This window comes from Pocillopora damicornis, chromosome 2, assembly GCF_964200805.1.
Source record: "Pocillopora damicornis chromosome 2, jaPocDami1.2, whole genome shotgun sequence".
Classification (NCBI taxonomy): domain Eukaryota; kingdom Metazoa; phylum Cnidaria; class Anthozoa; order Scleractinia; family Pocilloporidae; genus Pocillopora; species Pocillopora damicornis.
In genome coordinates this window covers 27,558,984-27,577,268 of record NC_142671.1, presented here as the reverse complement: position 1 = coordinate 27,577,268, position 18,285 = coordinate 27,558,984, and the positions used below count along the sequence as shown (strand labels likewise).

The window sequence follows — 18,285 nt, the reverse complement described above, 5'->3', positions numbered from 1 at the left end:
AGTAAGTGATATTTTCAATGAATCTTCGGATTGTTTTCAAGTTCAAGGATTGTAAATTAAAATTTTATGAAAAACGAAGGTTGTTGTTATTTCAGTGTGAATCCTTGAATGCTTGCCAGTCGCTGGCGCCGCTTGTTGAAACTAAAACGAAAAAAAAAACTCTTTTAAGATTATCATTGGCTTCTTTTTCACCCCACCACTATTCTTAACAACAAAGGTCGCCATTTCGTCTGTTTATTGCTCGCCAAAAACTATCAAATGTACTCAAAAGCCTAAAATCCAAAAAAAGTTTACAGGAATCGACCAATCGAGCGAGCGAGGGAGCGAGCGAGCGAGCGAATGCTATTCCCCACATCGTATCTATAACTCGCTCTTGCGCATGCGCGCAATTCACGAGTTAAAAATGATAATAATAATAATGATAAAGTAAATGGTTTGAACCCAGGAGTATCAGTAGTTTGTGTAGTGTGATCGTCCGGGTGAGTGTAGTTCTTAGAAGAACTGTTGTTGGTGACTGACGTTTCGACTATCTGTGCGATAGTCATCTTCAGAGTCAAGTAAGGAATAGTTGTCAGTCGATGATGTTATAAAGTCTGGTCTGTTGAACGTGATTGGTCTGTTTAGCCGTGATGTGATTGGCTGGAAGACTCATGTAGAGTTTGTTAACAGTCATTGGTCGGTTTCGATCCGTTTGTTGTTTGTCGGTCTGTTTGTCGGTTTGTTCACGTCGTTAATGAGTCGTTTGTAAGGTGCTGGTAATTGTTGACATCTGTTGAGAGGCGTCTGTTCTAAGTTAGTGAACCAGCTTTCCAGAGTCAGTCGTTGAAAGTAGTTTGTGCTGTAGGTTAAGCATTTAGCAGAGTCCCAGTTGCACTTCCACGATACAATCAGCCTCTATAACTGACAGCAACTTAACCAAAGACGAACAACAAGCACTGAAACGACTGAAAAACGACAAGGAAATTGTTATACTACCAGCCGACAAAGGACGTGTTACTGTTGTTATGGACAAGACTGACTACTATGACAAAATGGACGCACTTGTTAACGACAAACAAACTTACGAATTACTTAAACGTGACCCGACGCCAGCACTACAACGTAAACTCAACAGCAAATTACTTACGCTCAAAAAGACTGCAGCCTTTGACACTCAACGCTACTACCGGCTGAGGTGCTCTGTACCACAACCACCTAAACTTTACGGACTACCGAAACTACACAAACCTGGGATACCTATGCGACCTATAGTCTCATTCTGTGGGTCCCCGACGTACCAACTGTCCAAATACCTTACGACGATACTGCAACCACTGACTGACAAATCGAGACGTAAACTACAATCCACTGAGAACTTTATTGACGCTATCAAAGACGTACAGATACCTGACGACTACAAACTCGTGTCTTTTGATGTGAAATCACTGTTCACCAGTATTCCACTTCAATTGGCTCTACAGTGTACTGAAACCGCCATCCATCAGTCTACTGATGTACTACAATTACCGACAGAAGACATTATGGACCTACTTAACCTCTGCCTTACATCGACTTACTTTCAGTACAACGGGAAACACTACAAGCAGTTGCACGGAACAGCTATGGGGTCGCCGGTCTCCGTTGTTGTCGCAGAAATTGTGATGCAAAACATCGAGGAACGCGCCCTTGCAACTTGCCGACAAACCATACCGCTTTGGTTACGCTACGTAGACGACACATTTACCGCCGTACACAAAGACGAAATTGACGCTTTCCACAATCACCTTAACGAACAAAACACCGACATTCAGTTTACCAGGGAGATCGAAGAAGACGGCAAGCTTCCTTTTCTCGACTGTTTGGTAGGCCGAAACAACAACGAACTACGAACAACAATATACAGAAAACCGACGCATACCGACAGACTTCTTGACGAATCATCCTACAATCCGACTTCCCACAAAGCTACGACTATCAAGACATTGACAAGACGAGCGCAACTTGTTTGCAACACACCGGACAGTTTATCTGACGAAAACAAGTACCTTGACCGTGTTTTTGACAAAAACAACTACAACACTGACTTCATTAGACGAAACACTCACAGGGTGACCGACACTACAGAAACTAACAGGGACTCCACATCTATCACGACTACAGCTACTATACCCTACATCAAAGGCACTTCTGAGGCTATCGCACGGATCCTACAACCTTACAACATTCGCGTAGCTCACAGGCCTATAACTACTTTACGACATTTGCTGACCAACGTTAAAGACAAAGACGAACCCAACAACAGACAGGGAGCGATTTATAAGATCGAATGCTCCGACTGCCAGGCCTCCTACATTGGCGAGACTGGTAGAAACCTTAACACGCGACTAACTGAACACAAACGATCTACTAGAAATGGCGATGTAAACAATCACATTTCTGAACATCACCGACAAACTAATCACAGAATCGACTGGGACTCTGCTAAATGCTTAACCTACAGCACAAACTACTTTCAACGACTGACTCTGGAAAGCTGGTTCACTAACTTAGAACAGACGCCTCTCAACAGATGTCAACAATTACCAGCACCTTACAAACGACTCATTAACGACGTGAACAAACCGACAAACAGACCGACAAACAACAAACGGATCGAAACCGACCAATGACTGTTAACAAACTCTACATGAGTCTTCCAGCCAATCACATCACGGCTAAACAGACCAATCACGTTCAACAGACCAGACTTTATAACATCATCGACTGACAACTATTCCTTACTTGACTCTGAAGATGACTATCGCACAGATAGTCGAAACGTCAGTCACCAACAACAGTTCTTCTAAGAACTACACTCACCCGGACGATCACACTACACAAACTAATAATAATGATGATAATGATAATAACAGTATAACTTTATTCACAATTAGAGATTATTTTCAAGATACAATTGATAAAATGAACATACGAAATTTCATAAAAATTCAAAATTATGTATAAGACAAAAGCATTTAGTTTGAAAATTGTCCCACTCCAAAACAAAGAAAAAAAAACTTTAGATTCCCGCAGTGGCGACGTTTATTTTGCAGTCTAAGGAGTGTTCTATCTTGCTGTCAAAAGGTGTTCGTGATCCTCTCACGCATGCGTGTGCCGATCTTAGATGTTCGAAAGAGATTTGTGTCCTGAGCCATGCGATAACGGTGTTATACGGCTAGGTGTCCTTCTGAGCTGTCTTATCTGCAAGATGCTTCAGGAAACGCTGACACTCATTTCCCATTCCGCCATTGGTTCCAAACACTAAAGGTGTGAATGAACCCATCTCTAAATCTAGCACCCGCTGCTGGTACTTGCGTTTCTTCTCGTCCTCTTGCTCCTTGAATACTTCAGATGCTGTCTTGTTCTAGTAACACTCTAATCTCCTGCTTATTAAGGGCTAAGCCCTGATCTGCGAGAGGCATCGCATTTAACCAAGAACTTGCGCCCTTGTCTCTCTATTGATTAACTAGTCGCAGCAGATCTGGGGAAAGAGTTGAGTTAATGCCTTCCATTTTCTGTTTGTCACGCGCCCTCTTAAGTGACTGATGATTTCTCTTAAGCTCCTCCGTAGAGCTTTCGCCTGGCGCCATAAATGTACTCTGCGATTTGATAGAATCTACGCGCGCAGTAGTTATTGACTTCGAGGCAACTAACTGTTGTGGCGCCCCAGCTCTCAAATCTGGCATGCACAGACCCCCTTGAGCCGTTGTTAAGGTGACAAGTAGACGCACCTCGTTAGGGAGAGGCTCTGATTGACCGAACAAAGTTGGAAGAAGTAGGTCGTCAATCGCCTCCTGGATTGGATCGACATAATCCTCAAACGAATCTATAGTGCGCATGAAGTAGGTGAACTTTAACTTGCACCCTTTTATGAAGACAATGTACGCTGTGTGAGGCTAACTCTTTTCAGAGCCGTTCGATTTCCTACTTTCCATATGCGTATTTTCTCCTCACAATATTGATCTTTGTATTCTTGCGACGCAATGACTGCTCCTTGATGGCGCTGACCTTCAGTTGTTTATTGACTTCATCTCCAAACACCCTCTTTGCTTCATCTGCAAGTGCCTCAGACTTAACAATCAGCTAGCACTTTGACCCGTTCACCAGATATCCAAACTTTTCTCCCTCTTTAATCAATTGCTTGTATCAGTCGTACAACTGCGCGATTCTCCCTCCTCCAGCAGAGTCGTCTGCAAGCCACACCTGTTTAACCATCTGGCAGTGCGCCCTCAGATTCTGAATCATTATAGATGTATTGACTCAGTACCATGGCATCGCTAGGCGATCCCCTTGGGTAGTGCCTTCTTGTGAAAGTGTTTCACCGCAGATAAATGGTCTAGATGGGCTTCTATAGGTGTTTATTACATAGTGCGCCATTTCTTTGCATGTGATCTGGTTACTGTGCGAAGCCGCTGACCTGTTCATTTGCTTAAAGGCGTTACTTGCATCGATCAACAGAATCCCATCTGTTCCTTCTTCTTCAAACACTTGGCTCATTGTATGTATCGCAGCCTCCACTCCTACATTATGACCAACACAAACTTGTAGGGGACCTGCCGCTTCTTTGATTTCCTCCTTTAAAAAACCGCTGACCATTTTTCCCATTATTCGCCTCACGACCTCTCCAACGCCGATTGGTCTAATTCCAGGGTTCTTGTCGAGTGGGCGAATTTCTTCATTTGTGTCAAGTTACCGTGGGGTCCCCGGCGAGACTCAGTTTAAAAGGGAGGCAAGGTTACCTAGCTGGTTTTCAACGGTCGTGTTTCAAGGTTGATGTGGACGCGGGCTGTTAGAAACCTCTAAACTGGAAATTTTTGAAGCAAACTGCGGCTTAGCGTCGGTTGAACGGAGAATATTGAGTTTGTAGGGAATTGAAATGAAACTACAGTATGTGTGCTTGGATTCTGCGTCGGATTTGTGGCTGCCCGGTCATTTTGCGCTGGAATTTTTCGCTTCTCAGATCGGGCGTTCGGAAATTGAGTGTTCAGCAATGGGCTTTTCTTATGTACGTTGAAAACCTCGAAATGAACAACTCACTGAAATGTGTTCTTTTCATCAAAGTAAGCGGTCAGATAACAAGCAATACGCTGTGGAAGTAAGGTGAGGTACATTTTTTGAGAATTTGACGTATTTTTTTATTCCTTAGAGCGGTCGTAAATATTCCCATACAAACTCTAATAATTCCGCCATGACTGTTATTGCGCAAGATTATCATATCACAGCTGGAGCTTGGGCCGCCTGTTGTGAACACAGCTATCTCTTCTCTTAGGATTTTACCCTCAGTCTTAAAGTTCTTAGAGCACAGGATTCTCCTATAAAGCTCCGAGTCCATTCCCGATGGCCATGCTGAGCCCTTGGTTTTGCTTGCTGAGTTGTAAATCATTTCTTCGTCTATGAGATCATACACGTTTGGTGGAATATAATCAACTGGACCGTGCAACAAACTCTCCTCTGCAATATCAGCCGCCTCTGGGTGATAGGTCAAGCAGGCCAGACGAACTCTCGTTATCTAGGAGTTTCATTGCAGCTGACAATTTTCCTTGCAGAAGCAGTTTTCCAAAAACTTTGGATACGTCCTCGACCGTCCTAGCTTTCTTAGAGTTCACAAATTTCCCCTGTATAAACCTCACTTCTTTAAGCAACAAATCAAGGTCCCCTTGTTTCCAGAGAGCTAATCGACCCTCTATTGCTGCGCTGTGTTCCTTGCTTTTAGAAGTAGTAGACGCTTTTTGCAGGATCAAAGTTGGGAGCACCATGAATGCTTTCAAGGCAAATGAGTTCAAATCAGAATCTGCATTGAACTGCTTAATCCAGAAAGTTAATTCTTCAATGAAACTCTTCCCTGCACGGCTAGATGGTACATTGGATATATTTTTCCTGTAGTAGACGATTTCGTCGCAAACACAATTGACAATATTACAGAAGCTCGCGTGGCTAATATTACTCCATGTTTTGTTCTTTATTTCGGAAGGAAACGACTCATAATCGGGCAGATTTGGTTTGATTTTGTTTGATCTGTGACTATTGTACTAGCCAGTCCCGTGGGAGAAGGTACTCTGCCACTCTCGGTTGTTACTGGCTGAGGAAAATCCGAGATAACGGAATTAGCATTTTTAAACTGCTGTTGTGGGCTATTGTTTTGAATGTTTCGCAAGTCAGCTTGAATATTATTTTCCTCGGGCGCCTTCTCTTCTATATCATCCCAATCAATTTCTAACCTGCATCCACTCTCGAATAAGGTGCTAGTATTTCGTGTATAGTTCTGCTCTTGCTCCATTTTCTCCAATCTCGAGGCTTGATCCCGTAAATTCTGGCTTTTTAGCCCCAAGTATCCGTAACCCTTTTCTTCCCATAAATCTGCCATTACTTCGATATAACCCTTCTTCCTCCCTATAGCGTTTCGTGGAGGGTCTACAGTGGATATCACACCCTTCGCTGTTCTCTTGCATTCCAGAAGATCACTATTCATACGCTCTGTCCATTTCAATTTGTCCTGTTTCCCCGACATATCTTGCAATTTTCCTCTTTACAACCAGCTCACTATCATCGATGTTGGTTATACGGTTTTTGGTTTCGTTTGCTTGTTTAAAGTGTAAATGACACGAAAATTTTTCCCCCGGATTTTGGCAGTTCAATATGTATGATAAGCTGTGAGGCAGTCACAAAATGATAATTTGTTTTTTTCTCTGACCGCTTTTCTGCATGCAACACTTGCTCGATTTCTAAATAAAAACTGTCTCAGGAGACTGGGGACGAGAAACAAGGTTATGACGTCACGTTGTTTGATCGCTTGATCAGTAAACGCTATGTCTGTTTCCACGACATCCAGTGATTCCGAGGTCAGTTATGAATCGTGTGACTCCTCTTGGGGTCTCGATTGGGAGCAGAGTGACAGTTCAGATAGCGAAACCAGAGTAATCGATGGTGTTATCATCCCATAAGACGATGAGCCGCCTGCGGATTGTGGCGAAGAAGTAAGCCCGAACGCAAATGAAGAAGAAACAGATATTGATGGACTTACCCCATCGACTTTGGAGTCTAGATTTGAAGGAAATGTGAGTGTGGATTCATGGTAAGTCGAAAGATTTACCGTGATTCCTTTTGAACATAAGCAGGACTGATATGCGCTCCTGCGTTGCTAAGTTTGTCCGATAATTTTTCCTTTACCTCTTCCAGGTGTGAATGCGAGCAGTGAAATGTTAGTCGGTGCCCTCGAGTTTCGATGATGCAGAGAAGTCACTAATTCGTCCGCGAAATTGATGTTTGATGGTCCGATCAAACGAATCAATTGCATCACCAAACATGAAGACTTTAACGCCATTACGAACCGCGCCGTTCTTCTACAAGTCGCTTCTTAGACGCCAAGATGGAGGAACCTATCGTCGCCGCAGTGGAGGGTCAGAAAACGAGTAAGGTTTTTTCCTTTTAAATCGGTAGTTCTATGTCCTTCTTGTTTTAATCGCTTGACCTAATAATTGAGATACTTTTGGTTTCATATTAATTTTTTGATTCTCCAGTCATAGGAAACTAGTCTCCTGTCATTCAGTTAGGAATGAAGGTCCGGTAATTACTTGAACTGTAGATGTCTTCATTTCTCACTTTTATGTTTACATATAGGTTCATCAGAGCCGTTGCATATAGATGGACAACAAGGTGGCTTTGTGGGTACATAGGCTGGGAAAACAGACGACCTCTCCCAGCTTGTGTTTATCACAGTATAAGGAAAAAATACAACACACAACAACACAGGGGATATGCTAATGTCCAGGATGGGGAGGTGCATTGAACTCTTATAAATGTACTTCATTGGTCCATGAAAAAAAAATTTGTGATGAAAAAACGCTCCCGGTTTAGTTTCATTTGCATGGGCCATGTCATTTTGTATATACTTCAAAAAATAGTAATAAAGACCATGAGAAAACAGACATGGATAACAAAGTGTGAGTCACTTTATTTGCCACTTTTCTTCTTGTGACAATGAGATGGCCTCTTGCTTTTGTGGGTGTGTCTAGAAGTGGATTGACTACTGCTTGGTTGACTGTTGCCATCAGCTTGTTGTGAAGATTGTTCTGATTCTGTAGGATAACAATGGTGATTTAGTATGCGAGTGCATCGTTACAGTGTAGGTGTGTTACTTTGTATGCCCAATGACAAATGGTGTTTAATCCAGACTGAATACAAATATGCTTCATTCTCCCTTGTCTTGAGTTGGGAATAAAAAATTCACATTTAACAACAAAGCCCATCTACAGGCATTCCCAACTTCCAGTAGAGAGTTGCATATCCACAGGTGGATAAATAAGCAGCCCCCCACAGACAAGTGGCAAAAATGAAATAATTCACACTTACTAAAACTTCATTGTAATAAATTGTATTCATTTCATGCTAAATTTGGATGGTTGAAATGAATGGATTGATAAAGCTGTTAACTAACCAGGTGGAAATAATGCTGTTTTCTACATTGCCTTTTTTGCGTTATATGCCTTTATAGCTTCCTCCTTACTCAATCTTTCTGAAAACTGCTGATTGAGGGGCTCAGGTGTTCTTGATGCATACTTCTTAATTATTTCCTCCCTCTTTTCTTTTGGAAAATAGAAGAGTAGGTTCTTCAAACCATCAACATAACCTGAAAACAACAACAACAACAAAAAATATATATATATTATAATATACAAAAAGGTATGTTCAGGTTCAGGGTATTTCTAAACAAGAAATAATACTCTTTTAAAGGGTATCACAGTTTTACCAAAGAATATGGCAAGTAAAGCAAAGTATTAAAACATTATTCATGTTGTTTTCTTATAAATAAGAGTTAATCCACCGTAGTCATATTTATTCTTACCATAGGTAGGTGGGCATGCCACCTCTCACACAACTTCCTCTCCCATTTTAAATTTTGGGTAAGTGACCCAAACATACTCTTTTCCATCAAATGCCATTTGTGTTTCCCTCTGAAAGTTCTCATTGAAATGCAAACTTGCAAGTATGTGCCTTTAAAAAAAAAAAAACAGGAATGAGCAAATTCATGTCCATTTTATAGGTTCATCCAAAAAAAATGACTGGAAATCATTTAGGAGAAAGAAACACCAAAACATAGATATATTCTGATTAAGCAAGATACATGAACATAAAATTAGTATAAGTGACTCCCTTAGAAATAAATGGGGTAATTTTCTAAGGGAACTGGTGCTGTATTAGTAGAGAAGTGTAACAAAATAATTTGGTTTTATCAACTGAGTTAATTTTGTAGATTGGTCACAGTAAAGTGGTTTTAAAGCTAAGAAAGCCTTAGAACACTTTATGGTGGCCAATCTACATCATTGACTTGGTGGATTTTGAAAATAAAAATCTATGAAAAAAGAATGTATTACAACACAATCAAAATTACCTGCTGAGAGTCCCCAGCCAAGTAAAACAAGTCATTTTAGGATGCCAATAGTGCAAGGTTGCATGGAAGCCTTTACGGCAACTTGTCTGGGCATCTGGTGAAAGTTTCTTTCTGTCATTCAGTAAGATTTTCTTGGTCAACAGCAGTATCAGTTTGTCAAATGCTTCAGTTCCTGTTAAAGGTAAATATGCAAGAAATTACACAATGGTCTAGTTTGTTGACAACAGTGGATTAAGTTATTTGCCTAAGGTGCATTGTAAACAAAAACAGAACTGGCAATGGCAAGTTGAAAAAGATATGCAGTATACATGTATTATTGATTTTCATACCAACTCTAATCCACTTCCTGGGTTCAAGCTGTCCATGACAGCACTGTTTGTAAAGTGGATCTGGGTGGTTATTGTGCTTGTTGCTGACATGACGCAGAAATTAATTCCATGTGGCAAGGATGAGGGACTCAAACCCAGCCTTTGTTGAGGTTGCACACTAGTAAAGATGCTTTCTTATTCCCTTCATCCACTCTTTTATAATTTCAAATCCTATCTCTCTACTCAGAGCCAACAACTTTTTCCCTAGTGTTTGCCACATGCCATAAATCAAAATAGTGATTGGTGTTGATACAGTTCTCCCTAATCCATTTTGCAATGCCTCTGTGCCTATCAGACAAAAATACCAATTGGCAAACCAAGATGCTGCAAAAAAGAAAAACACCTCTTCGCTCCTTCCAGTTCAGTCTGTTGACTGCCTCCAGTTTCATTTGCCTGAGACAAACAAGAAAATAGAGGTTATCAAACCACCAGGAAATACCATACAAATCATTGGTTCTTGTAATTTTTATTATTACCATTATTATTATTATTATTAATATCATTATCATTTTGTCTATTATTCATCAGACCATTCCATTTCAATTGAACCCATAATTTATATCATAATTATTTAGGTATATGCCACACAGAAACCCAGAAACCATAGAAATTAATTTCTTTCTTTCAATAAACCAAGAAAAGGTTTGAAAAATTACATTGTTGAGACACATGTTTGTCTCTTCAGTTGAGGAGGTGAAGAGTATCTGCTAGCCACTTCCAACCAGCCAATCAGCACACATGAAAAGCACTATTCACCTGTGTGGTATACAGTAATAACCAGTATTCATACAAAACTTACCTGAACTTATTCAAAGTGGAGAACCTTCAAGATTGTGGTACAAAACATTGTGTACACTCCATATTTGGCAGAGTGCCACATGGAGTCAAACCTGCCATCCCCACTCCAAGCCACATTTTTTATCTTCTTTATACTCTCTATCAGATTAGCCTGTTATCTTTCCCAGTATAGAAAGACAGCAGGGAACAGGAAAGATCTTTGATCTTAAAAAGGGTGCGGCCAGAATATCCACAGAGCCCCATATGGCGGAACACCTGCAAGACCTTGCTTATAGATGCACCAGCCACTAAGACTCCAAAGCTCAATAGGATATTACCAGCAGGGTATTTTCCCAGAACAGTTGGTTGTGATTTCCAAGAGTACTCTTGGTGACATTGCGAACAAGTCTGAGTCACTTTGACAAGGGTTCCACACTGCCTCATTCTAGCTTTTGGAGAATTTCCTTTGCAATTGAAACAGAACATTATAAACAGTTGCAACAGCATGCTGTAGAACATGATGAACTTGGGTTCATCATACCCAGGAGTGTCAGAATCAACTCTGCAAAATTTAAAGTGTGTCTTGGTCATTTGAATCATATGATACCCTATTATTTACTTTGATGCCTATCTACTATATTTCCTAGTTGCTTTGAAGATATTGAAAGTGACTGTGTGCAATTTCAGCAATTCTCTGCTATTTTTCAAGTCTGGCTTACAAGAGGATATGCCATATGTTCCAGAGTAATCATAAAAACAGTCTTTAAAATGGAGCGGAAAACTATATTTTAGAAGTAAAGAATGCATTTCATTATTTAAGAACAAAATTATGAATATAATAAAGCAAAGAAGGTTGTTACAAATAGTACCCACCTGATATCCTTCTCTAAATCTTCATCTGCTGGATCTTCTTCAGTCTCATCCTCTCCAGTGGAATCAGTGGAATCTGTGGAGCCCCTCTGCAACTTCCAATCTCCATCCTTTGTTTCTGTTTCTGTTTCTGTATCACTCCAAGCGCTTGACCAAACAAACAAATCCTCAGGCCCACATTCCTCCTCTATGACATTTTCCTCCTCAGTTTCTGTTTCAGTCACCTTCTGTTTAGTGCAAACCATCAAAGGAGATTCAAAAGTTGTTGTCTTCATGAATGAAAAATCCTTAAACATGTATGTTTGAGTAATTCACAGTATAATAATGTATTAATGCGTGTTGAATATGGACAATGATTTTCTACATGATGCGAAGGTACAAGAGAATAAACAAAATAATAGGATGGTTTATTTCAGTACTAAAACTTTTTAGCTCCCTTATCTCCTTTTTCTGTTCTTTCACTGCGGTCTTCAAGCGCCTAACTTGTTTCTGCAAGGTTCTCACTTTTTATTTGCGCATGCAGTCTACACAAGAGCTGCCTTGCAGTGGAGTTAAGATTCGGGATGGAGTAACAGCGGAGAGAGGTGTTTCACTGATCAGCGTTGTACAGCTAACATTTGGGGATGTTGAGGCAACTGGTGAAGTCAAATGGGTGGTACATGCCAGAAGAGGAGCAGCAATTGTAACACTGGATGCAGGGGAAATTGTATTGATGGAGCTCTCATGAATGTCACTTGAATCGGAGCACGGAAATTCTCAACTCTATCATCAACAACGTCGTGAAAATCTAACGAGTTAGAACTTGATGCTCTCGCCTCTTCGACTTTCCTCTTTTTCGCTTCCATCTCGTACTCTGTCAATACATCACGTCTCAACTATAGCCAAAATATAGTAAATTCTGATCGAGTTTGACCTTATCGAAAGATGACTGGAAATCACTGCTTACCTGACGCTTCTTGCGATCCGTTAATTCTTCCGAAACTTCTGACACAACTGCATGTATTGTGGGAATAGAGCCCTTGATGAGGACTTTATTCCGCTTCGTGTTCGTCGTACCCTCCAGAGTAAATGCCAAGTCGTTTTCGTAACAACCTCGCTTGAAATGGACGGAACACAATGGGGCATGCTTTGAAATCGGCTCTTTGAAATCTACTCGGTGGCGCTGCACAAATTTCAACCATTTCTCTCTCACAGCGCGATCCACGGGAAATTGGCGCATCGAGATGCCCAGCGTGTAGCTGGTGTTCGTACAGCTTTGATTGTTGGGCGCTCCGGCGACACAATGGCGTCCACCTTCCCTCACTGGCTTCTCCTTTTCCGCCATGTCGTTAAGTGAGAGTACAACAACCTGACGTCACAGCCTCAGCTCATGTGACTTTTTTGGCCGCGCGGTCGAGGAGACAAATTTCAGCCGCGTTCGCGCGAAGTTCGAACGAAAAAAAAAAATGCTTAAAACCATTTTTTGTCAAATTTTAACTCTCAAACCGTTTATCTTATATATCTAAGTACCTAAAAACAGTGAAAAAATCTTCGTGTCATATACACTTTGAGGTATATTGTTTTACAGCCCTTGATTTTAAAAGAAACGACCATCAATACTACACACCAAAATGTCTAATAAGTTGTTCATTATCCAACTGCTTTTTTTTTCTGCCGAGTTTCTCTGTTAATTTTTTTACAAGGCAGGAAAAGTAAAGCGGAAAGAGAAGCGTAGCGCGTGCCGCCGTCCGGTTAAACAGGCTTTTTTACTGTACAAAGTAACCAACTGCACAATATCGTAGGATATTTGTGATTCACTTGTGCTCCTGTCGCGCCATATTGGTACTCTACTTTGTGCAGTTAGATATAATTTTGAAATAAAGGGTTGTGTTCCACAGCTTGAAATGTTTGAGTGAAGGACAACTCGGAGGTTAAAGGATAGCAAGTACAGTTAATTTAATATTCTTTTTAATACTTCCCTAAATTAAACATTTCGTTTCAACTGCACCCAATTAAACGAAAATCGTCGGTCTCACGATTTCGAAATTTTTACTTTTAGTAAGATTAGCAGATGTTACCATCTTAAAAAAACGCCAAGTAAACAATATTATTCAGCCCCAGGATAAGTTTACATAAGTAAACAGCTCAGTGAGGTTAAAGCTAAGTTAAGTTTTGGAGAGTCAATGAAGATGTATTCCACGATATAAAAATAGCTCTGACGTTTAAATCATATCAAGATTTATTTAAACAATTTTATTAATTAAGCAGAAAATTATCCTATGAATAATAGCTTACACTTTGTTGTTGTAATTGTTGATTATAGGAACTTTTCCAACAATCAATTAAAGAATCTATCTTCAGAAGTTTTTACCGGCCTTCACTTCTCCCGAAATGCTTATCTGAACCTGTAAGCGAGACTGTTAAACTTTGATTTTATATTTGTTTAAAGGGACTAAAAGTAGATCAAGGTCCATAACTTACCCAGGTAAGTGTCGGAATGAAATGGGAGAAAGAAAAGGTGCACGAATGCTAAACTGACTCCTCCCCAATCCATGAGGTGTTGCTTACAGGAATGACAGCTAAGTAGCCGGACATATGTGGTAAAAACCACCAAGCGACGCAGATATAAGTCTGCAAAATTAGAATCCTCTATAATTTGTCGAAAGTACTGCTGGCGGAAACAATATGACTTCGCAAACGCCTTGAGTCGAGTCATGATGGGTTGCTCAAGATGAATGGCCATTTAGACAGTAAGATTGTCGCTCTCGGTGATGGAATGGAGACGAAATTGATCATGTAAGCGCTTAACCGAAGAGTCTACTTCGAGGGGGTGGGAGGGGGGCGGGGCGGAGGAATTACCTCTGAACTGACTGATTAACGGACACAGAGCAGATATCAGTCAATTATTTCTAGATACTAATAACGAGCAGCACCTAGACTTGGAAAAAGCAAACAGAGGCTAAACAGGACTTTAATTTGTCTACTTATTCCCTGGAAGAATGCAAATCTAATGGCAGTGCTACTAGACGCCATTAAAGTGTTAACATCCTTGGGGATTTATTGTGAAATAAATAGGCGATTTTTAGTGGCCATGGGTAGTCGCGATTTAACCATCATGATAAGAAGAAAAAAAAATCAAAGATAACCAAAGATGGGCGGCGTATCAGTGAAAACTTTCTAATTTATAGAAACTTAAACTCACAAGTATTAGCCCGTTCAAAGTTAATTTTTAAGGCTAAATAGAACTTGAGAGTCTTTTATCATGCACTCTTTGAAATGACGAGGAACTAATCAAATCTAATTGTCTCAGAGGGCCTGCATTCCCACAAAAGGAAAAATTTCTGTTTTTAGGAGGGGACATTTTCGATAGTCAGATATGAAAACCTCAAATTAAGGCTATCATGCGCACGACTACAGTCAAGAAGAAGTTAAGCCGCATCGACGGCGTGTCAAGGTTCTCCGACTGGGAAAGGGCAGTCAGATTGATAAAATATATGAGAGGAACTTTCATGAAGAACAGGTTCAAAATAGTCACCACAACAGTAGCCGAAATGCGAGAAACTGAAAAGCTTATCTATAAAGAATAACAACAGACAACATTCAAGAATCAAGTATAAGACGTCAAGAATAGAACGCTAAAATCAAAAATAATAGTTCCCTATCAAGGTTGGATCCGAATGTCAAGGATTGATGATCGATCGATGATAAAAAAACGGTGAAAGCTGGTGAGAGGCTAAAAATTTAAGCCTTTCCATTTAGCGTTAGACACCCGATAGTCTTATAGTGACGTTTTCAAATAACTTCTCGCTAAAAAACCAAGGAAAAGCAATGAGCATGAACAAGATGCATTCTCAACTCCTGTCGAAAATTTACGTTGCTGTAATAAATACACTCCGCACAATTGACTCATCTAATCGCATCCGTTACTACCGCCCTGAACATGATTTCGTGCGATGCGAAGTACTTTGGACGGGGAGAGGAGAGAGCTGGGTGGACAAATACGCACTCAGTGAGAATCAGGCTATGGGTGTCTGAACGGGGCGCGCGAATATTTTCATTTGCGTTATTTAGAATCACGCGTTCACTTGTGAGGCGTGCAAAAAATACAGCCGCGGCGTTTCATTCGAAGAACGAGAAGCCTTTTGCCCATGGCTGCAAATCTGCTAAAAACCAGCTGCGATCAGCAGATATGTTTTTGGGTTAGAGCTGATTTGTGACACTTTCGTGTGATACTTCCGTGTTAGTCACTACTGCGATACGACATCGATTGACCTTTGGACCGATCATGCGTGTTTTTACTGTCTTCTCAAACTACTGTTACGTTTGTTATTTATACTCAACCATTTTTCTTTGTGTAAAACCTCTCACGCAGCACGAGTATCAAGTACGTTTTAAAATTGTTACAAAAGAAAAAACGAAGAACATGCGCGTTGCATGCGATCCGGTGAAATCTTGAGAGTAATGTTATGGCAACATAAACTTAAAAAAGGGAGGCCGAGGGATATTGTGCAGACGCATTCAGACTTATGATCATATGAAGTGGAACTACATAAAGACGCTTTACGAACAGAAAATTCCCCGTAAGGAGTCAGCTCCTAAAACATTTATTGACATCAAGGATGATCAACGTGATCAATAAGATTCAAGGTTTGAGCATGTGTCTCAGGATTTGAGTAAGCATCGCTCATCGTCTATCGTTGTAAAAGTCTATCGGTGGAGAATTTTGCAGAATTCCATAGTATTTGCTCATTAATTTAACACAAAATAAACTCAGCCATGTAATTACGCATTCACTGATTTGAATTTAAAAATGAAGGTAATTGGCACTCTCAAGATATATAGAAACATATGTGTATCTAATAAAGCATCAATTTCTACTACATCTCTAAGAATACGCTTTTTTGTGATAGGGACCTGTCCAACAACAAGTTACAGGATCTTCCACCAAATATATTTGCTGGCATTAACGCTTCTGACTTTAGAAAAATAACACTGTGAGTAAGATTCTTCTTCTGTAAATCAAACTTCTTAAAAAAAAAAGAAAGAAAAATGAAAAACCAATAAAAATAACGGAAGTTATGCGAGGAGGCAACATCCACAAGGAGCCATCTCTGTATACGTGACACTTACTGCCTATAGGATCCCATTACGTTTCTTGTTTCACAAAGGTTATATTAGGGATAACGGTAAAGAAATAGTTTTTCGTCGTATTTTACATATTATCTTTTTTTTCAAAATCAGAAGAAATCCACATTATCATGCGCATTTATCTAAGAGTTCATAACAGTAACTGTTGAGATGTGTGACCAGAAAGATTTAACAAAGAAAGAAGTCGTGTATGTGCTCTGTTCTGTTATAAGTTATAGCACGCAGGAAGTGGTTAGGGCGCGAAAGAAGTGTGGAGGGAAACATGAGACGTAGTCGAGTGTTTCTGCCTTCTTATTAAGTGATGCGCAAATTCTGTAACATCTTCAAATGAACATAACAATTTAAGAGTTAAAATATTACGGGCAACTAAAGCTATAAAGAGACAGGAACAGAAATTAAAAGTTATTACAAAGACTACATTGTGATTAAAACAAAAATTTGTACTACAATAAAACACTATCATAGAAATGCCCATCTAATTAAAAAGGCGCGCTTTTGATTGTATTTGCACTTCCTATGTCTGGTGGGAGTGCACTCTAGAATTTTAAGACAGAAAAGTAAACATTGTTCACCTAGGCTACCGTGAGACTAAAAACATAAATTACTGAGAAAGAGTCTATTACTAGAAATTCTTGGATCATATTTTGGTAAAAGGAGGGTAAGAAATTTCATTTAAAGAATCGTAAAGGTGATTGGAACTATTTTAAACTTCATTCTATTTCTTATCGGTAGCCAACGTAATTAAAAAATAAGCGACTATATGTGGCAAAATCTTTTTTCTCTGAAAATCAGTCTAGCCCGAGTATTTTTTATCAGCTTCAGTTATGGTATAAAACAAACTGGTGATACATACAGAAGGCTGTGTTCGATACTTTTCATTGCAAGAAATGCGTCCATGTCAAATGATCACAGCTTCCTAAATGAAACATGGTTAACTTTAGGGGTAGTCGAGATGTTTTCAGTTTGAATAGCAGTGTCAGATTATCCTAAAACAGGATGTCAGGCGTTAAAGTTATCTGAGTTCCGCGTATTTATCAGATCCTGTATACAGCCCACTCATACGTTGAGTTAATAATATCAACTCCAATAAATCAAGGAAATAACAAGCCGCCGTGTCTTTGTGATCATCAACTAGTCACAGGATTGGTTCTTAGAGTACGGTCGACGATATGTTATGACAAGTCTGAGGCGTGAAGATTTAGTGTGGACGGGATAGTCGGAAAATTCAAAAAACGTTCTTGAACGAAATTATAGAATTTGCGAAATACCGACCAAAAAGCAGCCTATTTTTTTTTTAAATCTTGTTTTCTTTCTCTAAATGTCAAATTTCCTCGTTTTCTTGTTCAAATGTCTAAATGATGTTACCGATCTCAATGTTCATGATTTTGTTTCCTTTTTTCTATCTCACGGGCGGTGCCTCGCCTCGATTTTTATCTTATACCATATCAGTATTGTATGAGTCATACCCAATGAAGCTGTGTAAAAAAAAATAACAGAAGAGGCGTACTCTCACTTTCGCGAGCCCTTTTGGGTCAACTAAATAGCTCGAAGCCAGGTGAAGCTATCGCATTACAAATTATAGGGTCGTTATCCGATAACAAGGTTTCAGTTTTTACAAATAAGTCAGCTTTGCATTAATAGACGTAATCAACAAATAATGCAGATTTGTTTGCAATAGAGCGAGTATTCAACGTGCACAGAGTCAGATGAGTATAGCGTTTGTTGTCTGATGAAAAT

At 39.9% G+C, this 18,285-nt stretch overlaps 1 protein-coding gene and 3 pseudogenes across 3 annotated transcripts; 2 read left to right on the top strand and 2 right to left on the bottom strand.

The window, feature by feature from the left end:
• Nucleotides 1–880: 880 nt before the first annotated feature.
• LOC149050599 (uncharacterized) lies at nt 881–3,197 on the top strand. Its single transcript, XM_089192971.1, has 2 exons — nt 881–2,343; nt 3,103–3,197. The coding sequence occupies exons 1-2, from the start codon at nt 1,005–1,007 to the stop codon at nt 3,195–3,197; spliced, it is 1,434 nt and encodes a 477-aa protein (XP_089049097.1). The 5' UTR covers nt 881–1,004.
• A 26-nt stretch (nt 3,198–3,223) lies between these two features.
• LOC149050598 (uncharacterized) lies at nt 3,224–6,526 on the bottom strand (annotated as a pseudogene).
• Nucleotides 6,527–6,824: 298 nt separating this feature from the next.
• Nucleotides 6,825–7,933, top strand: LOC149050597 (uncharacterized; annotated as a pseudogene). The gene is made up of 4 exons (XR_016182693.1): nt 6,825–6,906; nt 6,961–7,090; nt 7,195–7,427; nt 7,636–7,933. The product of XR_016182693.1 is annotated as an uncharacterized LOC149050597 (transcript).
• Nucleotides 7,934–7,945: 12 nt separating this feature from the next.
• On the bottom strand, nt 7,946–12,764 carry LOC149050596 (uncharacterized; annotated as a pseudogene). The gene is made up of 8 exons (XR_016184202.1): nt 12,368–12,764; nt 11,425–11,648; nt 10,574–11,113; nt 9,736–10,167; nt 9,407–9,578; nt 8,861–9,009; nt 8,453–8,644; nt 7,946–8,093 (listed from the first exon to the last, which is right to left on the bottom strand). The product of XR_016184202.1 is annotated as an uncharacterized LOC149050596 (transcript).
• Between the last annotated feature and the right edge of the window lie 5,521 nt (nt 12,765–18,285).

What these genes read in the sequence shown, in the direction of transcription:
- LOC149050599 (XM_089192971.1), top strand. Translation starts at nt 1,005, where the DNA reads ATGGACAAGACTGACTACTATGACAAAATGGACGCACTTGTTAACGAC. An exon ending in CTCCTACATTGGCGAGACTG is followed by an intron (nt 2,344 to 3,102) that starts GTAGAAACCTTA and finishes TGCTGTCAAAAG; the next exon opens with GTGTTCGTGATCCTCTCACG.